This window comes from Exophiala dermatitidis (genome assembly GCF_000230625.1).
Source record: "Exophiala dermatitidis NIH/UT8656 unplaced genomic scaffold supercont1.1, whole genome shotgun sequence".
NCBI lineage: Eukaryota > Fungi > Ascomycota > Eurotiomycetes > Chaetothyriales > Herpotrichiellaceae > Exophiala > Exophiala dermatitidis.
Genome location: NW_008751646.1, coordinates 1,287,449 through 1,312,916, shown reverse-complemented (window position 1 = coordinate 1,312,916; position 25,468 = coordinate 1,287,449). Strand labels below are relative to the sequence as shown.

Sequence of the window (25,468 nt, the reverse complement as noted above, 5' to 3'; positions counted from 1 at the left end):
CTAGAACAATTCGGGGTAATTAACCGAGCCTTGCGCATAAACGAGGCTGAATAACGAGGCTGCCTTTGCAATGCCCGGAAAAAAAGTTACTCATGAACACCATCATGCTTTTAAGAATTGACAGAAACAGCGCTTGCAAACGAGGCTATACATCCCGTGGTTGCATTCCATCCGGTCCCCTTTTTGCGTCCTGTTGCATTGTTTCGGCTTGAGTTGTCGCTAACCCGCTCAGTCGCGTAGCACTCTCCAAGCTAAAAGCAAACAAGTATTTCTGTGCCAGTCTTGCCTGGTCTTGTACACTGCCACACCCCCGTCTACTAAGGTAGGTGGCGGCTACGCCGTTGGTGCAGATCTCCTCACATTGCTAGATGCATTGCAGAACCGCAAAATACGCCGCAATCCTGATCGAATCTCGGTCGTGCTCACAATCGAGGAGCAAGAAAAACAACCCAGTTGATCACGGCCCCTTTGCCAACCGTTCTTGCATCATGTTGAGCAAGATCCCTGGGACCTTTTCCTGAGTCGCTCGGATCGTCAACCGATACATCTGTACACATTTCACGTCAGTATGTAATCCACCAATGTAGGAATCTTAGGTCACAAGACGACCCATCCATGCCAACACCCACACGAGCACGAAAAGAAGAAACAAACAGCATAAGACTGAAGAACTAGGAAAAATGTCTGACATACCTTTTGTTGATGATTCGGCTCCAGTCTCAACAAACAGCCCGTCTTGCCCTTCTCGAGCTGTAGCACGGCGCACCCAACAAAGTTCCTCGGGTTCGGATCAACCTTTTCCAAAAGCCGCCATCGGAAACCTTGGACGACATCTCGAATATATTCGTCGCTCATGGGTGTGGTCGACGAACGGAGACCAAACGTGCTCTGCGCCTCCAAAGGCCCAGCCCCAATCTGTCGCCATCGTTTGAAGAAATCTTCGGCCGACAACTCGGACGGGTCCATAAACCGATGAGGCGAGATCGGCAGTTTCAACGTGTATCCTTGCAGGGCGCCAGCCAGATACGAAATCCGAATCGTAGGTGATTCAGAGAACGGTGCGACCGAAGTACATACAATAGTCTGCTGAACCTGAGAGTCGGCGTCGACGTGCGAGTCGGGCAGATTCTTCGTGTCAATCTTGAGATTCGGGGCCGATTTGTTGTCGATGGTCGTAGTAAAGGATCCGATTGGAAACGATGCTTTGTTCGTAAAGTACAACTTCACCACCCCCAGATGGCCGCGGTATTCGGCTCGGATGCCGACTTGGATTTGAGGATCTTCGTATAACACCCCTTCATTGGCGAAAAACATTTGCTCATACCCAATCTCCCAATCTGGGGACAAATGGGTTGTGCTGGTAAGTTCGGGTGTTGTTGTGGTCTGGCCGTTCATGTCGAGACCCTCCAGGTCTTTCGAAGCACTGCTGAATCCATTCTGCGAAAAGCCACTGACACTCCTTGTTCCCGTGCCGTTGGCGCTGGAAGTGGCATCCGCCCCGCGCCCGTTGACAATGGTTGTGAATGTCCGTTTTAGGCCTGTCTGTTGTTGGGCCAGGAGAACTTCCTGTTTGTCGGCATTGGCATCCTTACCCCCGACAACCCATGTCCGGCGTTCGCTCGTGCCCGCACTCTTATTGTGTAATCTCTGGAGCAGGATAGATGCTCGCTCTGAAAACGGAGGCATCTCATCACAAATCGTCCTCAGTAGATCGTCCGTAGGCAATGTCGCAATGGTCAGATATTCGCAAGCCCTCTGCTGTAACTCGGAATCGGGGGAATGGCTGTAGAACTGGAACATCTGGAGAAGCTGGGGCTTGATCTCCGGGAAGAGGTTCACAAACTTGATAAAGGTCGACAACAGCAGTGCCCGTGTAGGGTCCGGCGCGGATATCATCTTGGTCTGCAGCAGCATCAACTGCTCAATCGGACTAGATCCCTTGTTGTCGGCGATCAGATGTCCAAACTCTCCCAGAATGTATCCGCCAATTTTGACGAGACTGTCATGACAATTGTCCATCTTCAGATAGTCAAAGATGTGTTGTGCGGCGTAAGCTTGTAATTCTTCGTTGTTGGTTACAATCTGCACAACGCGCTGCCAGACTTCGTCACTGACGTGGTCCCCGGCCATGGCGAGTAATCTCAGTGAGATGTCGATGTACCATTGGGCATCGGTCGCATACTTTTCCGTCAGGATAGCAATCTTTAGCGTCATCTCTTCTCGGATCGAGTAGTCGGCTGTCTGGAGGTACTTCAACAGTTCATTGACAATGGGTTGGGCGTTGGACGTGTCACACATGCTGTACAGCAAGTCCAGTCCTTTTCTTCGTACGCTGATGTCCCGATCTCGTAGCGAACCAAAGATGATATTTTGATGGCGTTTGATCGGGTCCAGCGTGTCTGTTCTGGCGGCGAGATGGGTCATGGCATCCAAACCCAGGTAACGCACGTTTGTTTCCCGCGACTGGATGAACTTGCCGAGCTTGGCAGATATGTGCATCATGAGCTCATGCTCCGTGTCAAGATGGATCAGAAGATTGATGGCTTCGAATAGCACGGCATTCTGGGCGTTATTCTGTTGGACATTTTTCGGGGCCTCCGTTGCAGCATACATGATGGCTTGTAGCGACTCGCGGATGATAGCGTGGACATGTGAATCTTCTGTTGAGTAAGGGTGATGAGCCATAGTTCGGCACGATCATCTTGTGCATTGAGGATAAACTTACCTGATGGCGGATAATACTGAAGGAGCTTCAAGAACTTCACCTGGATCCAGGGACAGGGCACTTTGTAGTACAGATAGTCTGGGGAAATATCGTTCTCGATGACGATCTTGTATAGCCTCTGGGCGGCCTTCACATAGCTCCCCTTGTAGGCTTCGGGATGGTCCTGAATCAAGGCCATGACGAGCGAAGTGACTGACAGGACGACTCCCATGTCCGGATCGTCCATCAACGAAATGATACGCTCCGCCCATTCCGGCTGAAGAATCGCAGGATGTTTTCGATAGAGACGTAGGAGCGTCAAGGCAGCTTTCTTCTTTACAAACGATTTGGAAGTGGGAGAGATGAGAAGCCGGTGTACTTCGGAACTCAGAGCCTCTCCCATTTCCCTCCCACCAACGTTGGCGACAGCATGCAAAGCCAGACAGTTGTTGAGCTCATTTTGACTCAACAAGTCTTTCCGAATGCTGTTCACCACCAGATGCAAGAGTTCATGTTCCTCGTGTAAAAAGAGCGTCACCGCGAGATATCCGATCTGCTTCTCCGAGTACTTTGTAGCGGAGATGAGGTTGACCGCCTCCAGATGCCCAAAGTCGACATTGTATCCTTGGATGTAGATGTACAATAACTTGCAGGCGTATTTCTTTTTCTGGTAGCCATCCAATTTCTCGTTCTTGAACTTCTGTCGAATATTGGCCAACTCTTTGTTTATGCGCTTCTCCTCCAGCTCCCGGGCTCTGGCATTTCGAAGGTCCGCGATGAACTGGACAAGTCCGCGCATAGACGACATCGTTCAGGAACGAAACAGCAGACTCATCCGCACGCGATTCGCGCTGGGTCGGCCGCCGAGCGTCAACAGGTTGTGGATGATCGTCAGGCCCAGGAGGCGTCGGCAGTCAGTGGTCAATGGCGCATGGTCTAGGATTGTTACAACGCCCGGCCCTCGACAAGTGAAAGCAGACAGATTTAGGGCGGAGACCGGTACGTCCAGGACAGTAGGAGGAATGTTCAGGTGGGTTATTGATTAGATGGACAGGTTGTTGTGGCTTCACACGCGCTTACAAGTCGTTCTTCATGGCGACCCCTAAAGTGCCTGTTCCGGAGGACCAGCCTGCCGCATGATGACTAAGCGACGACGTATATCACCAAGTATAGTACTTCCGCAAATAACTTGCTATTGTTTACTTCACGATACTCATCTCAGGCCCATCCTCTTGTCGTTGTTCATTCACCTCTGAGCCTTGCCCAGAGCTATCATCTCATCCAGAAGTGTCACTGTCTCAGCCGGACTGGCAATCCAGGCGCAACAACAAGCACTCCGCGCCTTGAAGTCGTTTCCTCCGCCACTCAGGAACTGATCCCCAACGTGAAGAGTACTCGACGGTGCGATCCCTCCGAACCACTTCTGACATGACTGGACACCCATAGATTTGTCGCCCACGTCAAGGAAGACATCCGCACCTCCGTTGAACACCGTGAAAGGAATGTGGGCATGAGCTGGCGGTGGCTCCGTCTCCTTATCGTAGACCAGTGAACTCTCCACCACTTGCTGCACCACCAGCACCGTCTCTTCCAGCTGCTCACGAGTAAGTTTCTTTGATTGATCGGCCGCATAGATTCCTACTGCTCGTTCTTTACGAAGCACCTTGGCTTGCAAATGAAGAGTCCTGATACAGGAATGGAAGGCCGCTTCTGCCACATCCAGCAGCGATTGAATTGCTGGCTCAGACCAAGTTTTCATGGCATCTAACACCCACTCGCGTCGGTGGATATAGCGTAGACAGTACTCAGCGGTCTCGTCAAACACTAAAAGAAAATTCGACTCGCCGCCCATGATGATGAGATTGGACTTTTGTTGAGTTGTTAGTTCCGTCGACGATTGAACAGCCAGGAGTAGACCGGATAGCCGGTCAAAGTAATTCTTCGGCTGAGTATAGCCTGCAGCCGTGACAATGCCAATGCGCACTCCTTGAGATAGAAAATGGAGGAGGCGGTGAATCACGGGATCCGACTCTGGTGAATGCAGAGATGCTCCGTCCTCGTACAAGGTCACATCACCATCGAACGTAAGCAACTCCAAGCCTGCCTTGATGTTCGGTTTCAATGACCGGTAAGGTTTCGGCTGGATCATCGCCATGATTTGAGCGGTGTTCAGAATCAGCCGGATATCATTGAACGACGGGGCGACAAAGCGGCGCGATGATATCGCCCTGAGGGAATCTTGGTAGTAGAAGGCGTCTTCAAGAGCAAGCGGTGTGAAGAAGGCTGAAATTGTCGGGACCAACATATTGAGCTTCGATCTGGGATGCGAAGAGAATTGGCGGTTGACTGTCTTCTCGTCAACTCTAGCCCGCAGCAACAGTTTGAAGACTCACTGGTGTCAATGATTAGATCCTCGACATCCCGAAATATCTCGGCATATCTCTGCCGGGCGGAACGTGCCATGGTGTCCAGGCTTTGGGCATTGTTATCGTCGTAATCGACGGCGGGTTGGGAGTTGAGCACAAAGGGCACTGCAAGAAGTCCCTATGGCACGACGATTAGCCATTGGGAGCCAATGCGCTCCATGACCGCGACATGTGAGGCCTCACTTTGATCCACTCAATCAGTTGATCTCTTCGGTGTGTCTACTCAGATGGATATTAGCCAAGATATTTCTTTGAACAGTTGGCGCGAACGTGCCTTGAGCGCGTCTATAGTTCATTAGCAGGGGCTTCCATTGTCGCTGACAGGGAGCCAGGCTCTTACATTCAACGCGATACCGGGTTGTCATGATTGCTGTCCAGGTACGCAGTCCACCCGTTGGTAGATCGAAAACAGGGGCGTTAGGTACGAAGGTGAAGATGTTAGGTCGAGAGTGGCGGAGGGTAAATCCTTGATCTCTTGTAGGACACTGGCAATAATACTATGATGTTGTAGTTGTACAGAGTAACATTGGATTGCTGGAATCTCAATGACCACTTTGATTGGCCAAATAGACCCCGTGGCACCCGCAGTAGACACGAATTACTCTTTTGCCATATGATAGAAGTGGACACCACGTGAGCGATCGAATACACCAGATTGGTACCCAAGATCAACAGGAGTGCTTTGGGAGTCTTGGGTTAAAATACAGTACTTACAGGCTTTCCAAACTACGTAGGCAGATAGAAGAGTCATAGACCAGAGCAGCTGTGCGTAGCAGACCAAGGTCTGGAATCACCCCTTTATGATCTGGCCGATTGCTTCGTCAAAGGTCGTCTCAACATGTGGCCAGACCTCTGCTCCATCTGCCTTGGTGCACCCGCTAGCCGTCCACGACCATAACACCTGTCGTGAAGTAGTACCTTTGTCCAATGAACTCCATCTAATGTTGACGGAATCAGGGAGAATACCAATCTTCATCTTCTCCACTACCTCGCCTGATTTGTAAAGCGCAAACTCCCCATGGTGTGGTCGACATAGTGTCCATTTCCGGAGTGTGTCATGATCTGAGTTCTGGACATCTTGAGATTCCAGGGCCAGGTCTTGGGTATGCTTGACTAAATCCAGTAACAATACCCGCCGGAGAAACAACATTACCGCCTCTTTGGTTTCGTGATGTAGGTGTGGCAGGTTTGAGAAGCCAAAATCAAGAGAAGAAGTTTCATAGCGTGAACCATGTAGTGGAGGTCCAAGGAAAGTATGGAGGTCCACCGTCATGATTCTCTCTCCGGTCAGAGTCACTTTGCATGCCGCTTGTGCGGGATGCATCAATCCAGACAGGATTGAATATGGTGTTTCTGTGTGCAATGGCTGGGAGAGGTCGTTCCCCGACCCTGCTGGCACGATTGACACAGGCACCCCAGCCTGCACAAAAGGCCGCAGGAGAGTTCGACAATCGCCCCAGAAGGAGGCGGCCTCCGCCTTATGTCTAAGGTGGGTCAATATTGGACGAATTAGGGTATATTCAGGGAGTGGTCGAGGCTTGATAGTCATGGGCAATGGTTTGTGGGACCTTTTTGCCAAATTTTGCTCATGAGCGGCTGTCAGCAACAGGCGGAGCGAGGTTGCGACAAACTCGGCGATTGTGTTGGCGTCCGCATTTCCCGCGACCTCAGTATCAGGTTTCTCAGAGAAGAGTAGCGAGATTCGACATCCATCACCAACTTCAAGATCTACCGCTTGAGCGCGAGTGGAGACTCCCTGGTTGGCCACTATACGTGCTTCTCGACAAATCTCGTAGAAGAGTTCCTCCTCGAACATTGAATCTCGCAGTTCTGTGAGTTGTTCGCTTATGCTTTCTGAGTGGCTTTTGGTGGGTCTCTTGGGAGAGAAAGCTCCAGTTCTCACGCCGTCTCGGCTCACATAAACATGTAGCCATTTCCGCTTCCCCCGAAGTGCGTGCTTGTCTAAGGTGACAGAGCCATCCTCGGACTGGCGCAGAAGGGCAAATCCTCGATCTCGGAACTGTGGTGCGGATTCGGGAAAGCCAAAGTGCACACCAACCGCTTTGCTGTCACGTGGTACCCTCGAAACCGCCCAACCAGCAGCAGTCAGACCGGCAATCTGGGCCCAGTATTCCGTTTGACGTTCGGCGTCGGACCGCAATCTGGAGGAGGCTTCAGACAGTTTCTTGGAGGCAGACCGAAAACTCTGCAGCCTCCATCCTTCGGAAGTGAGTGCCAGGCGTTGTTGCACGGAAGAAGGAAGCGGCTTTGGTTTCAGCATTCGAGCAGCAAGAGTGCCCACCGGGACAGCCTCTTTGAGTGCCGGAGACATGGAGCTTTGAGCCGGGACAGACTGTTTTGAGATGAGAAGCGATATAAAGTCAAGAGCACAGAGTATCTCATTTTGAGCATAGCTAATGTACATCGCCAGTGGTTAGAGGATAAAGTAACTGTCCGACGATTGTGCTCACCTCAGCCGTTCAAGCATCTGCTCCCTACCCTTCCATAGACTTTCCTGGTGCTTCTGACGAGTTTCATCTTCGTTCTCGCCTTGAATTTCATTGGCAGCCTGCTTTTCCTGGGAGTCTACAGCCTTGTCCTTAGTTCGCGACACAAGACCTCGTTCGGTCACATGGCGAAAATGGCCCTTCTGCGCGACAATCTTCTGAATTTGGATTGACCAGTCTTGTGACTGAGCAGGAGCCTCAGAGGGGATAAGGAGGCTGATAGTCTTCGAGTCGGACATTCTCAGAGCATTGCCATGCCACACAGGAGTTGTTATTCTCTGTTCGTCTTTGTCGTGATGGTTGTTTCTGAGGTTGCCGGGATTTGTGTAGTGAGAGGAACAACAACGTCCCTACCGAAGCCGAAAGCAAATAGGCCGTAAACAGACTGTACTGAATTCTAAATAACAGCAAACGCGCGATGTGTTCACAATAGGTGTGATGGCTGAATTGGAATGTTTGCACCAAACGTTAGGCCTTTATGCACAACTTGGACCAGATGTTGATGTTCCATTGCTTTTCACACTAGTTCACTAGTGGCCCCTGATATCCGTTCTGGTAATCGAGCCGACACAGGCAGATAGCACTATTTTACAGCAGACGCACCATACCGTATCGCTCTTAGGGCTGTGAAAGCTGCCAATAGTGACCGAAGCTTCCCCCACGCCCGACTGCGCTACTGCTACTATGACATAGGGCCCCGGTGCTGGCAGTGAAGCTGCTCCGTTGGGGACGTTTCCTGCTCTCTACAGTAAACTTATCTTCATTATCGGATTCCCTACCTCAGCGTATTATTTTCTCTGTGATACGACACCTACCTCGTTATTTTTACTGCGGGCCTGACCTTTGTCTCCCGTGGAGACCTAAAGCACTGTCTTTTCACTGTGTGCAGTGATACTAAATGTCCAGCAGATAAGCGCGAGAAATCCATCACGGAACTGATTGTCCTCCACTTGAACCCTTGCAATCCACACCATGGCTGAAACCGATGCAGGCCAGTCCACCCGCAAGCGGAGGATCGCGGTCATGACCAGTGGAGGTGACGCCCCCGGCATGAATGGAGCTGTACGAGCCGTTGTCCGAATGGCCATATACCGGGGCTGCGAGGCCTATGCGGTCTACGAAGGTTATGAGGGTTTGGTGCAGGGAGGAGACTTGATCAAAGAAATGAAATGGGATGATGTTCGAGGATACCTGTCGCGTGGTGGGACACTGATCGGCACAGCCAGGTGCATGGCATTCATGGAAAGATGGGGGAGACTGAAAGCAGCCAAAAACATGATTCAGCGAGGCATTGATGCTCTTGTCATCTGCGGTGGTGACGGCAGTCTGACTGGTGCAGACAAGTTTCGATCCGAATGGCCCGGTTTGATCAAGGAGCTTGTTGAGACCAAAGAACTGACGGCTGAAGAAGTTGAACCTTTCAAACACCTGAACATTGTTGGCCTTGTGGGTTCTATCGACAACGACATGTCTGGCACCGATGCTACCATTGGTTGCTACTCTTCCCTCGAACGAATCTGTTCCGCTGTGGACGATGTGTTTGACACCGCCTCATCCCATCAGAGAGGGTTTATAGTCGAAGTCATGGGCCGGCATTGTGGCTGGCTGGCCCTCATGGCGGCGATAGCAACGGGCGCCGACTTCGTCTTCATCCCTGAAAAGCCACCGGGTCCTGGCTGGGAGGACGATATGTGCAGTATTATCACGAAACACCGGTCCCGTGGGAAGAGACGGTCCATTGTCATCATTGCAGAGGGGGCGCACGACGTTGATCTTAAGAGGATCACTGCAAATCAAGTCAAGGACCTGCTCACCACCAGACTCAAGCTAGACACTCGAGTGACCGTTCTTGGGCATACACAACGAGGAGGTCAAGCATGCTTTTACGACCGATGGCTGTCAACCCTTCAAGGCGTGGAGGCTGTGAATGCAATCCTCGATGCTACACCCGAAACCCCAACTCCCGTCATTACCATCCGCGAGAACAAAATCGAAAGAACTAATCTCATGGAAGCCGTGGCTATGACCAAATCTGTCTCGGAAGCGATTCGAGCCAAGGATTTCGACAAGGCCATGCAATTGCGGGACGTCGAATTCAAAGAATATTATAGCAGCTACATGATTACCACTTCTACCGATCGACCAGAACTTCTCTTGCCTCCGGAGAAGAGACTACGGATTGCCATTGTCCACGTGGGAGCACCTGCCGGCGGCATGAACCCAGCGACTCGAGCTGCCGTGGCTTACTGCTTGACCCGAGGCCATACTCCAATTGCCATCCACAATGGCTTTCCTGGCTTGCAACGTCATCACGACGATAAGCCGGTAGGGTCGGTCCGCGAGATCAGGTGGATTGACGTAGATGCTTTGGTGAATGAGGGTGGATCGGAAATTGGTACGAATCGAGGTCTCCCCAGCGCCGACATGAAGAAGACTGCCGAGTGTTTCGAGCTGTACAAGTTCGATGCCCTGTTTCTGATCGGTGGATTCGAAGCTTTCACCGCGGCAAGCGAGCTTCGAAAGGCGAGGGCCGAATACCCGGTGTTTAAGATCCCCCTGGTCGTCTTGCCAGCGACCGTTTCCAACAACGTTCCCGGAACCGAATACTCTCTCGGCAGTGATACATGCCTCAACACTTTGATCAACTTTTGCGATGCCATCAGGCAGTCAGCTTCATCATCACGACGACGGGTGTTCGTCATTGAAACGCAAGGTGGTCGATCTGGGTATCTTGCAACGATGGCCGGGCTTTCGGTGGGCGCACTGGCCGTGTACATTCCCGAAGAAGGCATTAACATCCACATGCTGGCACGGGACATTGAGTTCTTGAGAGAGAATTTCCGAAACGACCAAGGAGCATCGCGGGCCGGCAAAATCATTCTCCGGAACGAACGCGCCAGCACCACGTACACGACTCAAGTGATTGCAGACATGATCAAGGAAGAAGCTCGCGGACGGTTCGAGTCTCGGGCAGCAGTCCCTGGTCACTATCAACAAGGGGGCAAACCTTCGCCTATGGATCGAATCAGAGCCCTCCGAATGGCAATCAAGTGTATTCAACATGTTGAGGATCGGTATATCGGCAAGTCTAAGGCCTATATTGCAGATGACCCGTTGTCTGTTTCGGTCATCGGTATTCAAGGCTCCGAGGTCGTCTTCACTCCCATGGGTGGAGAGACTGGTCTCGAGGCCACCGGGACGGATTGGGAAGACAGAAGACCCAAGAACGAATTCTGGATGTCAATGAGGGATACCGTGGATATTCTTAGCGGTAGACCCAAGTTGAGTGATTGTTGTGGCGAGTGTGGCAAACCGCTTTCCGGCGACAGAGTCCGGGCAGTCCTGGGCAAGGACTAGCCGGCTGTTTCTAGTTCCCGGGAGGGAAACGATGTTTATGAAGAAGCGTTCAGGGAAGCGTTTTGTGTACCAGGTCGGCTCAAAGCGAGCCGGTGCTCCAAGTTGCTGCTGGTGTTTGCGGTGTTAGCTGAGAATGGGGACGATGAAGGAAAAAAGGGGACGGTCTAATCAGGCGTGCAACCGTACGGGGTTGAGGAAGTGGTAATGGCGAACAACATCCATAGATCAGATGATAATGAATCCAACTTATTGCTGGACAAGAAACGGGTTCTGTGCTTGATTTTCCTGTTTTCATAAGTTCGACTCATGCCTGTATTTTCATGGAAAATCAATATGGGGCGTGATTGGGTGGTTCTAGTAGAAAAGTATGCGTCATTCTAGGGCTAGGCTGTGATGTTCACAGCGGTCAAGTAAATATATTGGTAAGTAAGGCCGAGGATCTAACCGTCTAACAACCCCTATATCTTTGCACTTTGATTCATTTCGTCACTGCCATTGACAATCGAATCTACCAGCGCAGCAATATTGAGCAACGCTTCATCTTCGTACCGGTACCCAACCAGCTGTACACATATAGGCGCGTCTTTATAGTCCTGAGGTCCCGTGTCTGCAAGAACAGTCAGAATTTGGGCTTTGTTAAACAGCTCTTCTTTAAAGGAGGAATTGGCATACACAGACTATACACCCTCTCATCCTCGGGGCCGTATTTCGCATTGCCCAGATCATCTTTCAGGTCGAACTCGTTCACAGGATCAACTGGGATAACAAGGGCCGGATAGTCAAGATAGTTCCACAGACCCGTGTAGCTGGCCGTCGTCCATTTGTCCAGAGGGACAGCGGTGTGCGGGGCGGGTGGCATTAAAATGGCGTCGATGGCATTGTCGCGAAACAGGCGGAGGTAGTTGCGGGCAGCTGCTTGACGACGCACGTTGAGCTCGAAGAAGCCGCGAAGATCGGTGCCGGTGAAGGAATTTAGACCAATGGCTTTGAGGGAGGGGATTTCAGGTTCGCCGGTCCGGGCGAAGAGTGAAAGATAGTTCTGAAGAATCAACAGGTCAGATCTTATGATTATCATCCTCCTTCACGTCCCCCTCGCACCACCGGGGGCAAATCAGGTTCAAACTTACTTCACTTCCCAGCAATGTCCAATACCTAATCAAGTCGACATAGTGCTCTTTGACGTTCGGAAGGACCAGAGGAACAAGCTCGATATTTTGGTTCAGCTGAAGCAAATCCGCTGCCTTTTTGAGACCGCGTCGAACCGGCGGTGAGGGAGTGTGCATGCCATCGTCGAGGACGAGACCAATGCGAAGCTTTGCCTTAGGCTCCAGATTCAAATTCACCCACGGCACGGAAACAACAGTACTATCGTACCGCCAAGTGTCGGCCTGCATGATTGTTTTGAGGAAAAAAATAACATCTCGAAGAGATGTAGCCATGGGTCCAGCCGACGAGCGCACCCCATCCGTGCCGGGAGTAGTGAGGTCTCGCACGCCTTCGTGCGGTACCAGGCCGACAGATGGTCGAAACCCATAGATGCCATTGCAGACCGCGGGGACGCGAATACTACCGCCAATGTCGGTGCCGACACCAAGTACACTGCCTCGAAGGGCAAGCAGGGCCCCTTCGCCGCCGGTGCTGCCGCCGGCCGTCAAGGCCGTGTTGCGAGGGTTCAGGGTCCTGCCAAAGACGTTGTTGTCGCTGTCGGCTGTCATGATTGTCTGCGGAAGATTCGTCTTGCAGTACAGCACGGCGCCCAGGTCAAGTAGCATCTGTGCGAGGGCGCTGTTTTCTTCGGCTGGTTCGTTGACGAAACATGCCAATCCTGTGGATGTGTCGTAGCCGGCAACTTGGAAACTGTCCTTGAGCGAGATGGGAAGACCGTGGAGCGGACGAAGTGGCTTTGTTGGATTTTCTTGCCGTTCGCGATCGAGTGCTCGTGCTCGCTGGATGGCTTCGTCGAAGAATATCTCGGTCAAACAGTTGGTCTGCAGTGGTGTTAAACGTCGGTAAGGGTAAGCTTATGCGACGATGGGAAAGAAAGGGGGATGGGTGGCGACAAACCAACTGTTGAGCAATGGCTGCTCGCTTGCAAAAGGCGATAGTGACCTGTTCCGCCGACCACACTCCATCCTTGAGTTTCTCTAGAAGCGCAGTGGCGTCAAAGTTGGACGTGATGTGGTACTCGGTTTCGCTCAGGATGCCACACGTCCGCGGAACTTGCATCAAGTTGCTGACTCCTTGGTATTGTTCGGAGCGGAGTAGCCATTCTTTGGGGATCTTACTCTGGCGTTCCAATTGCTTCTCGGCCGCGATGATTTTGTAGTTCTTGTAGACTTTCGACATGCTGCTGATTACTTACTGTGGAAAAGGGGGAGGTTCAATGGAGGATTGCTTCTGCTCCCTAAGTATGAGGCCTCTCTGGCATATTTATACTCCGGGACCTCCAGTCTTCGCCCTGCAGGTACACCAAGCATCTTGTAGCAAAGGACTGAAGTGGAGGTCCATAGATGTGTGCCCGTCCACTCCGGTCCCCTGAAAATTGGCCGGTTCCGGTTTGAAGGTGCGCATGGCGTTGAGATGGCACTTGGCTCGACGTTGATAGCGACATTCCTTTCGGGAGACTCATCCTGTTGGGTCACCGCAATTGTGGGAACATCTCCACGTTTTCGAAGTGTAAGCTGTACAGCGCTCTGTCTGGACTGCTGAAGGACTAAAATGTATCAATCCTCCGGTCAACGTTCCGGTCCGTCGTCGATCATCGACCAATTAAATTCGGAGCGCGCAACTTGAACTTGCGCCATCTGAGGTTCGCTACTCCGTCTTTCTGTCTCCTTCAACAAAAATTCAAGTCCAAGCGTCATTTGTACCTTTGAGATAGTTTCATCTCCACTACTCATTTCTGCCCACCGATATCCGATTGCTTGGGGCCGTGGCCGAGACGACACATCTACTTCCCCTACGCACTTCAGTCAGTATGAGTCCCCTGGACCGGGGCCGGAGGATTGTTCATCAATGTGCCAGATGTGCCGCTCGATCATGATCCTCACTAACGGCAGTACGAGTGTTCGTCCTGGGTATTGCCTACAGCAACTCTGTCCCGAAGTGATTGTTTAGGACGAGTCTGAGTCTGCTGTTGCGTATCGAAGCTCCGTGTCTCTCTGCAAAGACCCACAATTGTTGGCCTGTGCCGTTTGTGAACCACGCATTACTCTCACACATCTCTTCAGCCTCCCTTCAGCTCGCTACACCCGGTTCCTTCTCTGGATCCATTGGAGAGACTGTAATGGCATCCGTCTTGCCCCGGCGCCGTGGAGGGATCCGGGCCGCATGTGACCGATGCTATGAGCTCAAGGAACGGTGCGAGCGGGCGTCGACCACATCCGCCTGTGTCAGATGCAACAGATTGAGTCAGATCTGCCGGACTGTACGTCCACTGCGAACTCCCGGTCGAAGAGCACGGCATCGAGAACCCTCAGCATCAGCATCTCAGACGATATCAAGCCGTTCAAGCACGGAAGCCTCCTCTCAATCTCAAGACGAAAATGGTGCATGGCTACAGGATGTTCCTGATTTGGTCCTGGAGGAAAGGGAACTGATGATGTTCCTTCTATACCGACGCCAAACGCTGCAGTTCAACGTGGTCAGCCCCAGCTTCGAAGACGCCGCACGACGCTCGTTTGAGGCCCCCTTGCTGGCCGCTCTCCCAGTGCTCAAAGATGCCTATCTTGCCTATGCGGGCGGGCTGAAAGCATCATTCCACGCTGACAACGATACGCCAACGGTGGCAGACGAGGATGCGAATCTCTCTCTCCACCATGCATCCTCCGCCTTGGAAACGTTGCGTACGCTCCCAGTTGGCAGTTCCGAGGATGCGGCGTTATGTCTTACGCTGGGAATGGTGTTGGCATTGTATATATACTCAGCGGTTGGCGTTGGTGCACCCGACATCTGCCACTATTGCCTCGGTGTTGCCAGTCCCTACATTGAAGACTCCACCATCTCCTTCGAAACAGAGCCTCAGCTCATCTTTATGGTCTTGTTGGAGACCATGGACTGTGCAGTCCACCGCCACAAGCCGACACTGAGGCTCCGGGTCCAGTCGCCGGCGGCTAGCGAACGCGTGGGTGTCGATCGGCACTTGGGGCTGTGTGTTCCATTGCTTCCGTACTATTACGATCTCTGTGTGATCAGCCACTTCCTGATCGATGGGAAAAACGCCAGTCTCGTAGCCATACTGCACCGGCATCTGCGGAGGATCCAGGCCGCCGTAAACACGTGGCAGCCATGCCCGCCGGAGGGATTCGTGCATGAATTTTCATCCGTGGAAGTGGTTCACCTCCTGGCCCAGGCAAGGGTGTACCGACTAGCGGCCCTGCTGATGGCTCACCGCTTACAGCATCATTTTGGCCACGAGAACGCGGACGCTCAGGCCGACATCTGGTCGCGCGAGATCATGATGGAACTCGAGATGGCTCGCCGGGTTACACAACAACCGATCCGGTTCGTCACACTCCCGTTTATTGTTGCTGCAATCGAAATCCGAGATCCGGTCGCACGGATCAAGGCAGACGAAAATGTGGATGAGTATGTTGATCGATTTATGCCGGTCGTCCAAGAAGCCACCAGGACGTTTCTGTCGCGCATCTGGCGCGAACGGGATGTTGGGGCAATCTCCTCTTGGTTTGATTCGGTTCATAAGCCTTGCGTCACGTTAGACGCGCTGGGAGATGTTTAGCTGGCTTGATTGTGATTGTTGGAAAGGACAAAGGGCAGGCTTTGCTTCATAATAAGCTAGCCACTACTATACCCTTCTAAGCTGACCCGTCACTGTCAGGACACACGAATTAAGTTTGAAGTATTCCTACTCCCCAAGAAGTACAACATTGTGGTAGTCTTGTACTGTTGCTCCGTAGAGCCAAAGCGGTCCCTTTCTCGCGGGAGATTCGCCTTACTTTACAGTAAGTGCTGATATCAGTGCAGCGCAGGGAACCACCATCGCCAGACGGTCATTATTGACTGATGCCTCGATGCCAGCATTGCATTGCCATTCGAAAACTTTGTACCAATAGGGGTCCACGTTTGGAAGACGCGGTCCTATGAAAATGCTCGCAAATACCTGCAACTTGTAGTGCAGATTGCATGCTGTAACATGGTAGTCATCAGCGGAGCCCGCAGGAGTCAGTTCCAACTTGAAAGTCGTTCTAGACGCCTCAGCGGAGGAACCCCCTAAAATGCAGGGGCCCGAGAAGCCCGAGCGCGCCTATCGCCTGACGAAGGAATGAATATCAAACCACTGCACCGGTTGCCAGTAGAACAACGGCCAATAACATCAATTTGAAAAGAAGCATCCTCAGAAAGCGGCGTCACCATCTCCCCAAATCCAGCGGGCGAATTCCCTCCAAACTCGCATTGTCAGCAGTGTTAGAAATCCTTGGACTGTCATTGGCTGATCTCCTCTCAAGTGGCAAGGCTGACCATCACCGACCAACCACATTCAACTCAATTGTCAGCCCTTTCCTCACACCACTTATTGGCCCAGCCTGTGCCCAAGTACATATAAACCGCTGAAGAACAGCAGCACAACTTTGAGTATTCAACAATCAACAACAAAGCAAAACAAAGATCACTACTCTTGAGTCCTCTCCTGTGTCTTCTCAAGCCAAACCTACCATTCCCAAGTCAACCAAACAAAGCACAAACAACCTCAACTTTCCAACACCACCAAACGCCAACCACATCTTATCTTATCACTTCGCTCAAAATGGTCCGACCAACCACCTGCTGCGGCCGCGCCTCCGACTGCATCTGCGCCCAAAAAGCCACCTGCTCATGCGGCAAGCAATCCGCCATGCACTGCACCTGCGACAAGAGTGCGCAAGAGAACTCACTCCAAGGAGCCAGATGTTCGTGCCGAGCCCGTCCAGCGGGCCAATGTACCTGCGACCGCGCGGCCACCGAAAACGCCCAGCCGGAAGGTGAAACCTGCGCCTGCGGCAAACGGAGCGCTCGCAGCTGTACTTGCGAAAAGGCCCCTGATGGCGGGTTGTTGCCGGGAGAAGTCGATTTCACTACTCAGGCATAAATAGCCAACAAAAAATGACCCTCGATCAAAACAGATCAGATAAAGTCAGAAACAAAACAAAAAACAAAACAGACTACGAGTGTATCGCATCCGCAGAGCATCGCACTCTCCAAGAAAAGGGATGCATTGGTCGACATGGTTGCTGACCTCCGGCGTATGGTGTTTCTCTTCATCCGACGATTGAGCTGCCTTCCATGGCCGGAGAATCCTGGAGAAGAACATGGTCATGAAACCCCAACCCCTCCCAGACACTACATTATCCAATCACAGAAATGGGACACGGAGCGGCAATGGCATGCGATGCGATGCGGCTTGACACCAAGAATACTTTATGCATTGCATCTGGAATGGAATGGACGGCGTCCTGGTTGAATCGGAGAAGAAACTCTTGTATTAATAGGGCGCAATGACTGTCTTGTCCCTTGCGGCTGGGCTGGGCTTGATAAGGAGATACCAGAATCAATGAATGATATTGAAATACATGCATGCATACACACGCTTCAAAGTCTGCGTTCATTATCTTGACCGCTGCCACTTGATTGAACGAATTCCTATTTTCATATCCCCTGTTTGTTGCTTTGTTTTATCTCCCGCATGTCTTCGTGGTGTTCCGCCGAGTCATGCTATTGAATGTGTCTTCATCAAGACGAGAGTGCTCAGTCACTACTGGCGGTGGCACCTTCTGGTGGTGTAAACACCCAAGATACTATATTACCTGTACTCAATCTTGAGTGACGGAGCAATACCTGGTAGGCTGTTTGGAGAATGCCCAAGTATGTCTTGCACGGCCCAGACGGCTTGACGAAGACTCCCGGTAGTACGGGAAGCAGGGACTTCAGTTTTTTCTGCTCTTGGCCTCTTCGCCTTCAGACGTTACAGTGATGTTCTAGAAGTAGCTTCACCAACGGTTGAATCAGTCTATCGTCTATTGCCATTCTATCTCTCTCATTCTATCTCCTCTTGCCAGTCCAACATTTCTATCTCCTTTTGCCAGTCTAACATTCTATCGCCTCTTTTCCATTCTATCGCCTGTCTTGCAGCATGCCTCTATGCAGCCAGAGTGTTTTGCTGACTCAACCGTGGTGTTCCTTGCCTTGCGGTGGCATACGCTGTGCGCGCAACCAGTCTCCATAAGTACCTGCACTCAGCATCTCATGTAGTGTTGATCCAGGTCGCTCTGCCCACAACACGTTCGCTGCCGCCTGCTTGTTTCGCTTCTCAAACTGTTGGGCTCGATTTTTCTCCACTTCATATCTCTTCTGCCGCTCTGCCACTTCTTTCCAGTTGGTTTTCGCCCACTCTAAGATGTCTTCGAAGCGTTCTTCGAGGAAGGCGATTCTGAGAGCCGACGCGGCGGGGTCCTGAACGCGGAGATCTCGAAGCATCAGGCTGTCGACAGTCTCTGCCTCTCCATCTTCATTTGTGGTAATCGGACATCCCTTTTCTTTCCCCGCGATCTCCCTCTTCATCCCCTTCATGACATATCCGATTTCGGCGCCTTGGACGGGCAAGCTCTTTCTGATATCCGCCCATAGTTGATCTACCTTGATCAGCCGTGTCCACTTGGTTTTGCGCTCGTCGAATCTCATCGCAAACGCCGGTCCAAAGTACGCTTTGGCATCGTCGACGACTTCCTGTCTCGACAAGTGTGCGTCTCTACCTGGCAGGTCGTTCGCGTGCGCAGGGAGATACTCGGTGATCCAGTATCCGAATACAGGTCGTTTGGCTCCTCGTTGACGATCGTTGGCTTTTAGCTGAAGACACTTCACTTCTGGGTTGCCCGTCTTGAGCCCGGCCACCTTTTTCTCAGTCATTGCCACATCAGGCAGCGGAACTTCCTCCGAGGAGCTTGTATTTGCTTTGTTTTCCTTCTCAGTCGTCCGTTCTTTCCATCTACCCGGATCATGGAATCGACACGTGGCAGCATACGCCATCATCTCATCCCAATTAGCAAAGGGCTTCCAGTACCTCTTGACATCGAGTCCAAGGTAGTTTAGAACCGCAGTCCGGTCCGTCGTCAGTATGACGCGAGACTGTTCCTTGTTGTGAGACTCAACTTCGGCGATTCGCATGAAGAGGCCCTTGGATGTACATGTCAATCCGAACCGGCGGATGATCCCGCCAAGTATGTTCCACATATCACCATGGGCGTAGGAGAATAGGTGCCATTTGAAGTATTCCTCGGTAGGACATATGGTGATGTCGACCTGAATGTACCTCCCTGCTGTGGCAGGGTAGGTGGCAATGCCATCAACAAGACCGACACCGTTTCTCTGTCCATTGACATCGTTCTGAACTCGCGCTTGTTCTCCTTCGTCAGCCACCGCAAGCATGACTTGATCGTTGCAATCAATTGAAGAACCGCCTGTCTCTGCCGGAATCTGTGTATTGACATTTCGGCCTTCTTTAGTCTCGTCACCGTTGTCTGACATTTTGTCCGAGACAACCCCGGAATCCAACTCTTGTGGCCACTTCAATGCCAGATTGAAAGTGTTAGTACCGCTGTTTTTCTTCCAATGGTCGGCACCCAGTATGCTTGCCAAAGCCGCTCCCGTTACACGCCTAGTTTTGGCGCTGGTTGCTGAGTGCCCATTGCAAGTAGCATCTCCGCCGGAAGCCAATGGCTCTGCAACAAGCACGTCGATATCCCCATGAGACTCCTTGGCAGGCCCCTCGAGAGCATGGCCAACAAGTCTAAAGTGAGGGCGCAGCAGAGCCTCGATCCTCGCGAGGATAGCGTTGTAGACTTCAGGTGACATGCGTGGGGTGTCGAGACCCTCAGGTGCAAAAGCTGTACCACCCATCGTTGTGCTCGTAGCGATGGAAATGAAGGGTAGCCGTAGCTTCTGTGACTGCTGCTGCTGTTGGTCAATGGTACAATAAGGTAGTCAATGTGACGTGACGCTTACCTCGAGCGCCGTAAAGGTGCTATCACTAGTAAGGAGTGCGAAAGTTGATGCAGGATCTCAAGAATCGCCTGCGACCAAACAGAGAAAGAGGGAAGATTTGATGCGTGTGGAAGAGTTGACCGAGTAGTCCGCTCCTCCAATGCAGGATAAGATATCAAGTACTCGTAATGGTATGCCGAACACAAGAAAAGTAGCAGATGAAAGGGAAAGAAAAAGAAGAAGGAAAGGACAAAAGTAGAAAGACAAGTAGAACTGAAGTGAGTTTCTGTCCACTGCGTGTCATGGGCTTCTGAGTTTGTCCGCCAGTTTCCGTTTGTTGATTTCCACAACGCTCCTGCGTCCAGTGAATTGGGCTAGTGGATTTCGATTGTCCATGCTCGTACTGTACCCCGGTCAAGGTAGTATGACAGGACACGTATTTTTTCTTTTCGGCGTCGCCTGGTCCTGTGGATGTGCGTGGTAGAAACTCCTCAACAAATCGACGATGTGTTTTGAGAGACACGCATTTTATGCCAGCAGTCACGGTATATATGACTCACTTACCTTCGTCGTGCTGATGATCATACGCAGAACGAAAGTTTATACCTAGGTAAGGTATTGTTGGTTCATGGGGTAGACATAACCTACGCAGTCATAGCTTTGCATTATCGCCAAAGGGTTCCTTGTTGCCGCCGCATCAGTGAAATGCGCACGCGAACATCTGATCAGGCAGAGACACGTGTGGTTCGACTGAAGTGCTCTAACAATGGGCAAAGCCTTGTTATGTATACCGCGTATCCAGGTGGAATCCAAATATGAGAAACTGGGAGAGTCATGGTCTAATAGTCGTAGTTCAAGGGTGAGAGTGTAAGGGTGAGAGTGGAAATAACAAAGTTAAGTTGCGCCAGTTGGTTGGCAAGGCTGTGCGATAATCGTCGGAGGCCACTTACTAAGCAAGGCTGGCTATATGCATACCATATCAGCACCCTGTTGAAAGCTATGAGATGAACCACCGCATGGAGGGATAGTGTCTCTTGCGTAACCCGCCTTCACTGAGGGTAAATATGCAGACATGAGTCTTACTATTCTCAACTAGCTGCAGGGCTCTTGCACCGCCAGGATTATAAACGGCTTTCAGCTCAACGCAAAAGAAACAAGCAAAGCAGAACCATCACGTTTATATTCTGATACAGTAGAATCCATGGGTATCGCACGATAAACTAATAGTAATTCAAAGATCACCCGCCTGAACAACCTCGTGCAGCGGATCCTCTTCATCCCCATCAGGGAGTCCGTCCTCCGCTTCTCCAGCTACATAAGCATCCTCTGCCGTCTCAGCTGGGGCCGCAACGGCGACTTGGCCACCCATAGCCTTGACTTTCGCCTGGGTCATTTCGAAGACATATTGACCAAGATGTTCGACGCCTTCCATTTCCGTTCCAGGCACATCGGCATCCAGTGCCCGCTCGGTAGGGAACATTTCACCAGTAGTCAAGACCAGCTTATCGGGCCTCTGTAACAAGAGATCCATAGCGGGTTTCATTTCGAAGCAAGACTCAAACAACTCGCGACGGCCTATGATATACAGACCCAGTCTCGCGCGCGAGAGCGCCACCGTCAGCCGACGCACATCGCGCAGATACCCCACCGACCGGGTCCGAGTCATGGAGACGATCACATAATCGTTCTGTTCGCCCTGGTACTTATCCACCGTGGTGACAATCCGGGGAAGACCAAACAACTTGTTGTTTTTGCATCGATGATCGAGCACGTCACGGATCAGAGCGCGCTGTCCGGCGTAAGTCGCTAGGATGGAAATGCTTCGGGCAGGATAGCCCAGTAGCCGCATGTACTGATACAATGCCACGGCGTATTCGGCCTCTCCCAGATTTTGGATAAAATGTGGCGTCGGTTCTCGCTCTCCTTGTCCTTGGTAGTCAGGGACGTCAATGAACTGATAATCATACCGAAACCCTGCATTGGCTCGAGCAAACTCGGGCTGCTCCAGAAGGAACGGCAGGTTCCCCAGGTTATTGTAGCGCCACTTGAAGAGCTCCGCGATCGACGGTCGACATCGACCCTGCTGATCCAGATGAATGGTAGGCACACCTAATCGGACCATCCGTAGGAAGAGCGACTGCTCGAAATTGGCGTACTGCCGCAGAGCCAGATTTTGAATGATGGGAGAGTTCTGTAAATGATCTCCGATCAGGACAATTCTTTTCAAAGGCAGCTCTCCAGTCTTAGCATCTGGATTTTGCATGGCACAGGGGATGAAGGATTCGATTTCAGTGACCTGCGCTGCCTCCTCCATGATCAAGGTATCGTAGTGGAATCCCAGTTCTGCAATCTCCGACCGCCTCATTGCTGCATGAGTGGATGTCATGGCAATGATGCGGGCCTCTTTCACCAGCAGATGGTTTTGTTGGTCCCGACTATTCCTCAGAATCTCAAAAGGTCGAATGGATTCGAGTTCAGAGAAGATCTTGTCAATATGGTATTGACAACCAGAAGCGATGTCGCGGGCTTCCTCCAACGACACACCTGCCGGGAAAAGAGTTGGAACTGGAGCATTGCTGAAGTAGTTGTAGAAGGGGAAAGCCTCCAAGACCTTTTCCACAGTAGCATCATCGGCATTGGCCACGTCCCAAAATCGCGACCAAGCAGGCTTCACAAAGACTTGATTGAAGTAGTCCGCTGTCTCGCAAGAACCACCATGGGCGCCTTCGGCGCCGATCGAGGCTGCAAGCCGGCTGACCTCGGACAGGTACCACTGTCGATTTTCCAAAAACGACTCGACACGGCCATATTTGCTGTATGACACATCCGTGTCCAGCTCTTCCTCTCCATGACCCAACCGTAGGAGATGGCGTGGGTCAATGTCTAACGCGATGATCTTCTGGAATAATTGATTTAGCGCTTGGTTGCTGTGTGCAATCAAGAGAACGCGTTCGGTCGGGAAGTTGTGATATAGGAGATTGATCGTTTGAGTAGCCACATCGGTCTTTCCCGTGCCCGGAGGTCCAACAACCACAGTAAGCCCCGGCTGAGTTCCCGACACTATCGCCTCGACTTGCTTTGGCGTGAAGCGAACTGAATTGGTTTTCCGGGCATCCATGGGATACGGCCCAGTGTTGGGGGGTTTGTAGGTGGACGCCGTGATGGTGGAAGAGTCCTGCTCCATTTGCTCACGACGTCTCTTTTTTGGATTCGTCGGCGGTTGCTCATTCGCCGAAGTAGCCGTCTGAAGCACGTAAGGCGGCTCGAGCTGCGATGGTTGTCCAGGTGCAGGTTCGATAGTCTTTCCGGGAAAAGAATCAAGCAAATGCTGCCAGTCAACAAAGGTGTCGAGATAGTCCAGAGATTCTATGCGATTCGGCAGCGATGTGTAATATGCACTTTTTGGGTCACCATAGCCCAAATACACCTCTTGAAGCCAGGAGGGAAGTGTGGTCTGGAACGAAACCAGCTTCTGAATCGTTTCCAGCACCGGCTTGAAATTGTTCTCGCGCCCTTGCCGTCGAGCAATGACATTAAGGCCGGCAGTGCCCTCCGACCCAGTGACAAGTTTGGCTCCGCCAGCACTATGTGACAAAGGATCCAAATCAAGTAGGAGACGTCTCTTCCTAGGCCGTGAAGAGTGACCATTTGTCGGGGCATCCCTCAACGGCCGAGCATTGTCGTCCAGTATCTGAACGACCTCGGCGGTTCTCAGAGCAGTGAATAGCTTTCCATCCTCTTCTTGCTCTGCAGAGTGGCCATTCGTGAGTAGCCGGGAACGATCTGCAGATTTCACTGCTAACAGAAACACGACATCGTGAGGCCTCAAGCTCTCCCATTCTCTTCTCACATTGTCAGCAAGTCGGCCAACATCCAAAATTACTTCCGCCCGCACATAGCTCGGCTGGAGGTGTCCAACCTTGGTCGGGCCAATCTCCACAATTGCAGGCTCGGAGATCGGTAAAGCCATCTTTGAGTATCCCTCGAACGTGGTAGAGCCCCTTTCCTTTGCGGGCTTTGGTTTCATCCGCTTCACGATGCTCTCCAAATCCTTTCGGATGCCATAAAATGCTTCCATCTGGTAGAGTTGGAACGATCGCCACATGAAATCGCCAAGGGTTAAGTACTGGAGATTCAACTTGGGTATCCCAAGCGGTCTGGACCCGTCATAAGATTCATTCCTCAGCTGCTTCGAGTCATATAGTGATTCGACCGTAGGGAAAACAGACAATCTGGCGATGGTTTCTTTGAAATCTGGAGGCTTCGAAAACATGCAGAGAAGACTTTCCATCATCACAGCTCGGTTGGCAGTGATCCCAGCTGATGTTGGATAGACAGTTCGAACACCAAGGTGGCCACAGAGATCCTGCAATTCCGGGTCCGAAAGGTTCGACAGATGAGATTCGAGGTCGTTACGTTGGTTAATAGATCCGTAATTCGACAAAGCAAGGACCTTTAGTTTCTGTTCAAAATGTTGAAGGCCGACTCTCTGTAGCCGCTGCAGCGCCTCGTAGTGGGTCTTACGAAGACCCTCGGGGCTGGACTCGCTATTACCCAAGTCGTCAACGGGAAAAGCTTGAAAATGCTCGAAAAGATCCGTCAGGTCGCGCAAGATCACGGCGTCTTCTCTGTCGTACAGCTTGGATGTTCGGAGGATCGCCAGCAGATTGAGGTCCTGCAACAGCGGATTCGTGTATCGCCTCGTCGGTAGCTGACTGATCAAATCAATCAGAAACTCCATAAACCGCTCACAATAGACCGTCTCTTGAGTATTAGCCAGGTTCGAGACGTTAAGGCGCGCCAAAAAATCGACGAGCATCGCAAACAGCCAGGCTCGATCGAATCGCAAGCGACTCTGTGTTGGACCGTCCGCGCCGTCATATCTTCGCTGCGCCGCCTTCCAGGCTTTTCTCCTGCTTGGGCTGGCCTCTAGGAGTTTGTCCCTCGCCTTTTCATCGTGTAGATTGTGCCATATTGCAATTGAGACAAGAGGGGCACACTCTTTCCGGACATGTTCCTTCTCCAGAGATTGAAATGCACCAATGACGAAGTGTAAGAGTGACAATCGAGAGAATATCGACAAAGACGAGTCGAGGTTTAAGGAAAGAACGCGTCGAAATAGCTGGGAGAAGTCGTCCGGCCGGTCGATGAACAAGGTCCAATCCTGAAGGTGTGCGCGTTGTTTGACATTAAAAAAGATGGCAATGAGAAGGACATGATGGTTTGATGAGTCGGCCGAGAAGGTAGGCCAGAGGAATCTCTCGAGCATCTGCAGGTTCTCTAACAACGCAAGCGGCCGAAGGGCGAAGGATTCCTGTTCGAGGGGATCCCATATCGCGGTCTTGATCACTTCTGGCTTGACTCTGGTCGGCGCATTGTCTAGCCAGTACTTTCGGGCCAGCTCCTCCCATGGAGTCTCGACGGTGCCCTGGCTGCTGGGCTCGACGTCCTGGGCGGGCGCCAGAGCTGGACGCAATTGAAGGTCCATTGTCACGCCCGGC

At 51.8% G+C, this 25,468-nt stretch overlaps 8 protein-coding genes across 8 annotated transcripts; 2 read left to right on the top strand and 6 right to left on the bottom strand.

The window, feature by feature from the left end:
- Positions 1-457: 457 nt before the first annotated feature.
- Positions 458-3,512, bottom strand: HMPREF1120_00475 (topoisomerase (DNA) II binding protein 1; the record flags this gene model as incomplete). Its single annotated transcript, XM_009154474.1, has 3 exons — positions 458-547; positions 694-2,660; positions 2,726-3,512. The coding sequence occupies 3 exons, from the start codon at positions 3,510-3,512 to the stop codon at positions 458-460; spliced, it is 2,844 nt and encodes a 947-aa protein (XP_009152722.1).
- A 438-nt stretch (positions 3,513-3,950) lies between these two features.
- On the bottom strand, positions 3,951-5,167 carry HMPREF1120_00474 (uncharacterized protein; the record flags this gene model as incomplete). Its single annotated transcript, XM_009154473.1, has 2 exons — positions 3,951-5,050; positions 5,098-5,167. 2 exons carry the CDS (start codon positions 5,165-5,167, stop codon positions 3,951-3,953), a joined length of 1,170 nt encoding a protein of 389 aa, XP_009152721.1.
- Positions 5,168-5,920: 753 nt separating this feature from the next.
- On the bottom strand, positions 5,921-7,876 carry HMPREF1120_00473 (uncharacterized protein; the record flags this gene model as incomplete). Its single annotated transcript, XM_009154472.1, has 2 exons — positions 5,921-7,544; positions 7,602-7,876. 2 exons carry the CDS (start codon positions 7,874-7,876, stop codon positions 5,921-5,923), a joined length of 1,899 nt encoding a protein of 632 aa, XP_009152720.1.
- A 408-nt stretch (positions 7,877-8,284) lies between these two features.
- HMPREF1120_00472 (6-phosphofructokinase) lies at positions 8,285-11,274 on the top strand. Its single transcript, XM_009154471.1, has one exon. It carries the CDS (start codon positions 8,610-8,612, stop codon positions 10,992-10,994), a length of 2,385 nt encoding a protein of 794 aa, XP_009152719.1. The 5' UTR covers positions 8,285-8,609; the 3' UTR covers positions 10,995-11,274.
- Positions 11,275-11,452: 178 nt separating this feature from the next.
- Positions 11,453-13,340, bottom strand: HMPREF1120_00471 (amidase; the record flags this gene model as incomplete). The annotated part of the gene is made up of 4 exons (XM_009154470.1): positions 11,453-11,601; positions 11,667-12,033; positions 12,122-12,982; positions 13,059-13,340. The coding sequence occupies 4 exons, from the start codon at positions 13,338-13,340 to the stop codon at positions 11,453-11,455; spliced, it is 1,659 nt and encodes a 552-aa protein (XP_009152718.1).
- A 393-nt stretch (positions 13,341-13,733) lies between these two features.
- HMPREF1120_00470 (uncharacterized protein) lies at positions 13,734-18,124 on the top strand. Its single transcript, XM_009154469.1, has one exon. It carries the CDS (start codon positions 14,281-14,283, stop codon positions 15,730-15,732), a length of 1,452 nt encoding a protein of 483 aa, XP_009152717.1. The 5' UTR covers positions 13,734-14,280; the 3' UTR covers positions 15,733-18,124.
- Positions 18,125-18,152: 28 nt separating this feature from the next.
- On the bottom strand, positions 18,153-19,883 carry HMPREF1120_00469 (uncharacterized protein; the record flags this gene model as incomplete). The annotated part of the gene is made up of 1 exon (XM_009154468.1): positions 18,153-19,883. The coding sequence occupies one exon, from the start codon at positions 19,881-19,883 to the stop codon at positions 18,153-18,155; it is 1,731 nt and encodes a 576-aa protein (XP_009152716.1).
- A 1,315-nt stretch (positions 19,884-21,198) lies between these two features.
- On the bottom strand, positions 21,199-25,455 carry HMPREF1120_00468 (uncharacterized protein; the record flags this gene model as incomplete). Its single annotated transcript, XM_009154467.1, has 1 exon — positions 21,199-25,455. The coding sequence occupies one exon, from the start codon at positions 25,453-25,455 to the stop codon at positions 21,199-21,201; it is 4,257 nt and encodes a 1,418-aa protein (XP_009152715.1).
- Between the last annotated feature and the right edge of the window lie 13 nt (positions 25,456-25,468).

Excerpts from the sequence above, each read along its gene's own strand:
- HMPREF1120_00472 (XM_009154471.1), top strand. The coding sequence starts at position 8,610 with ATGGCTGAAACCGATGCAGGCCAGTCCACCCGCAAGCGGAGGATCGCG.
- HMPREF1120_00470 (XM_009154469.1), top strand. The coding sequence starts at position 14,281 with ATGGCATCCGTCTTGCCCCGGCGCCGTGGAGGGATCCGGGCCGCATGT.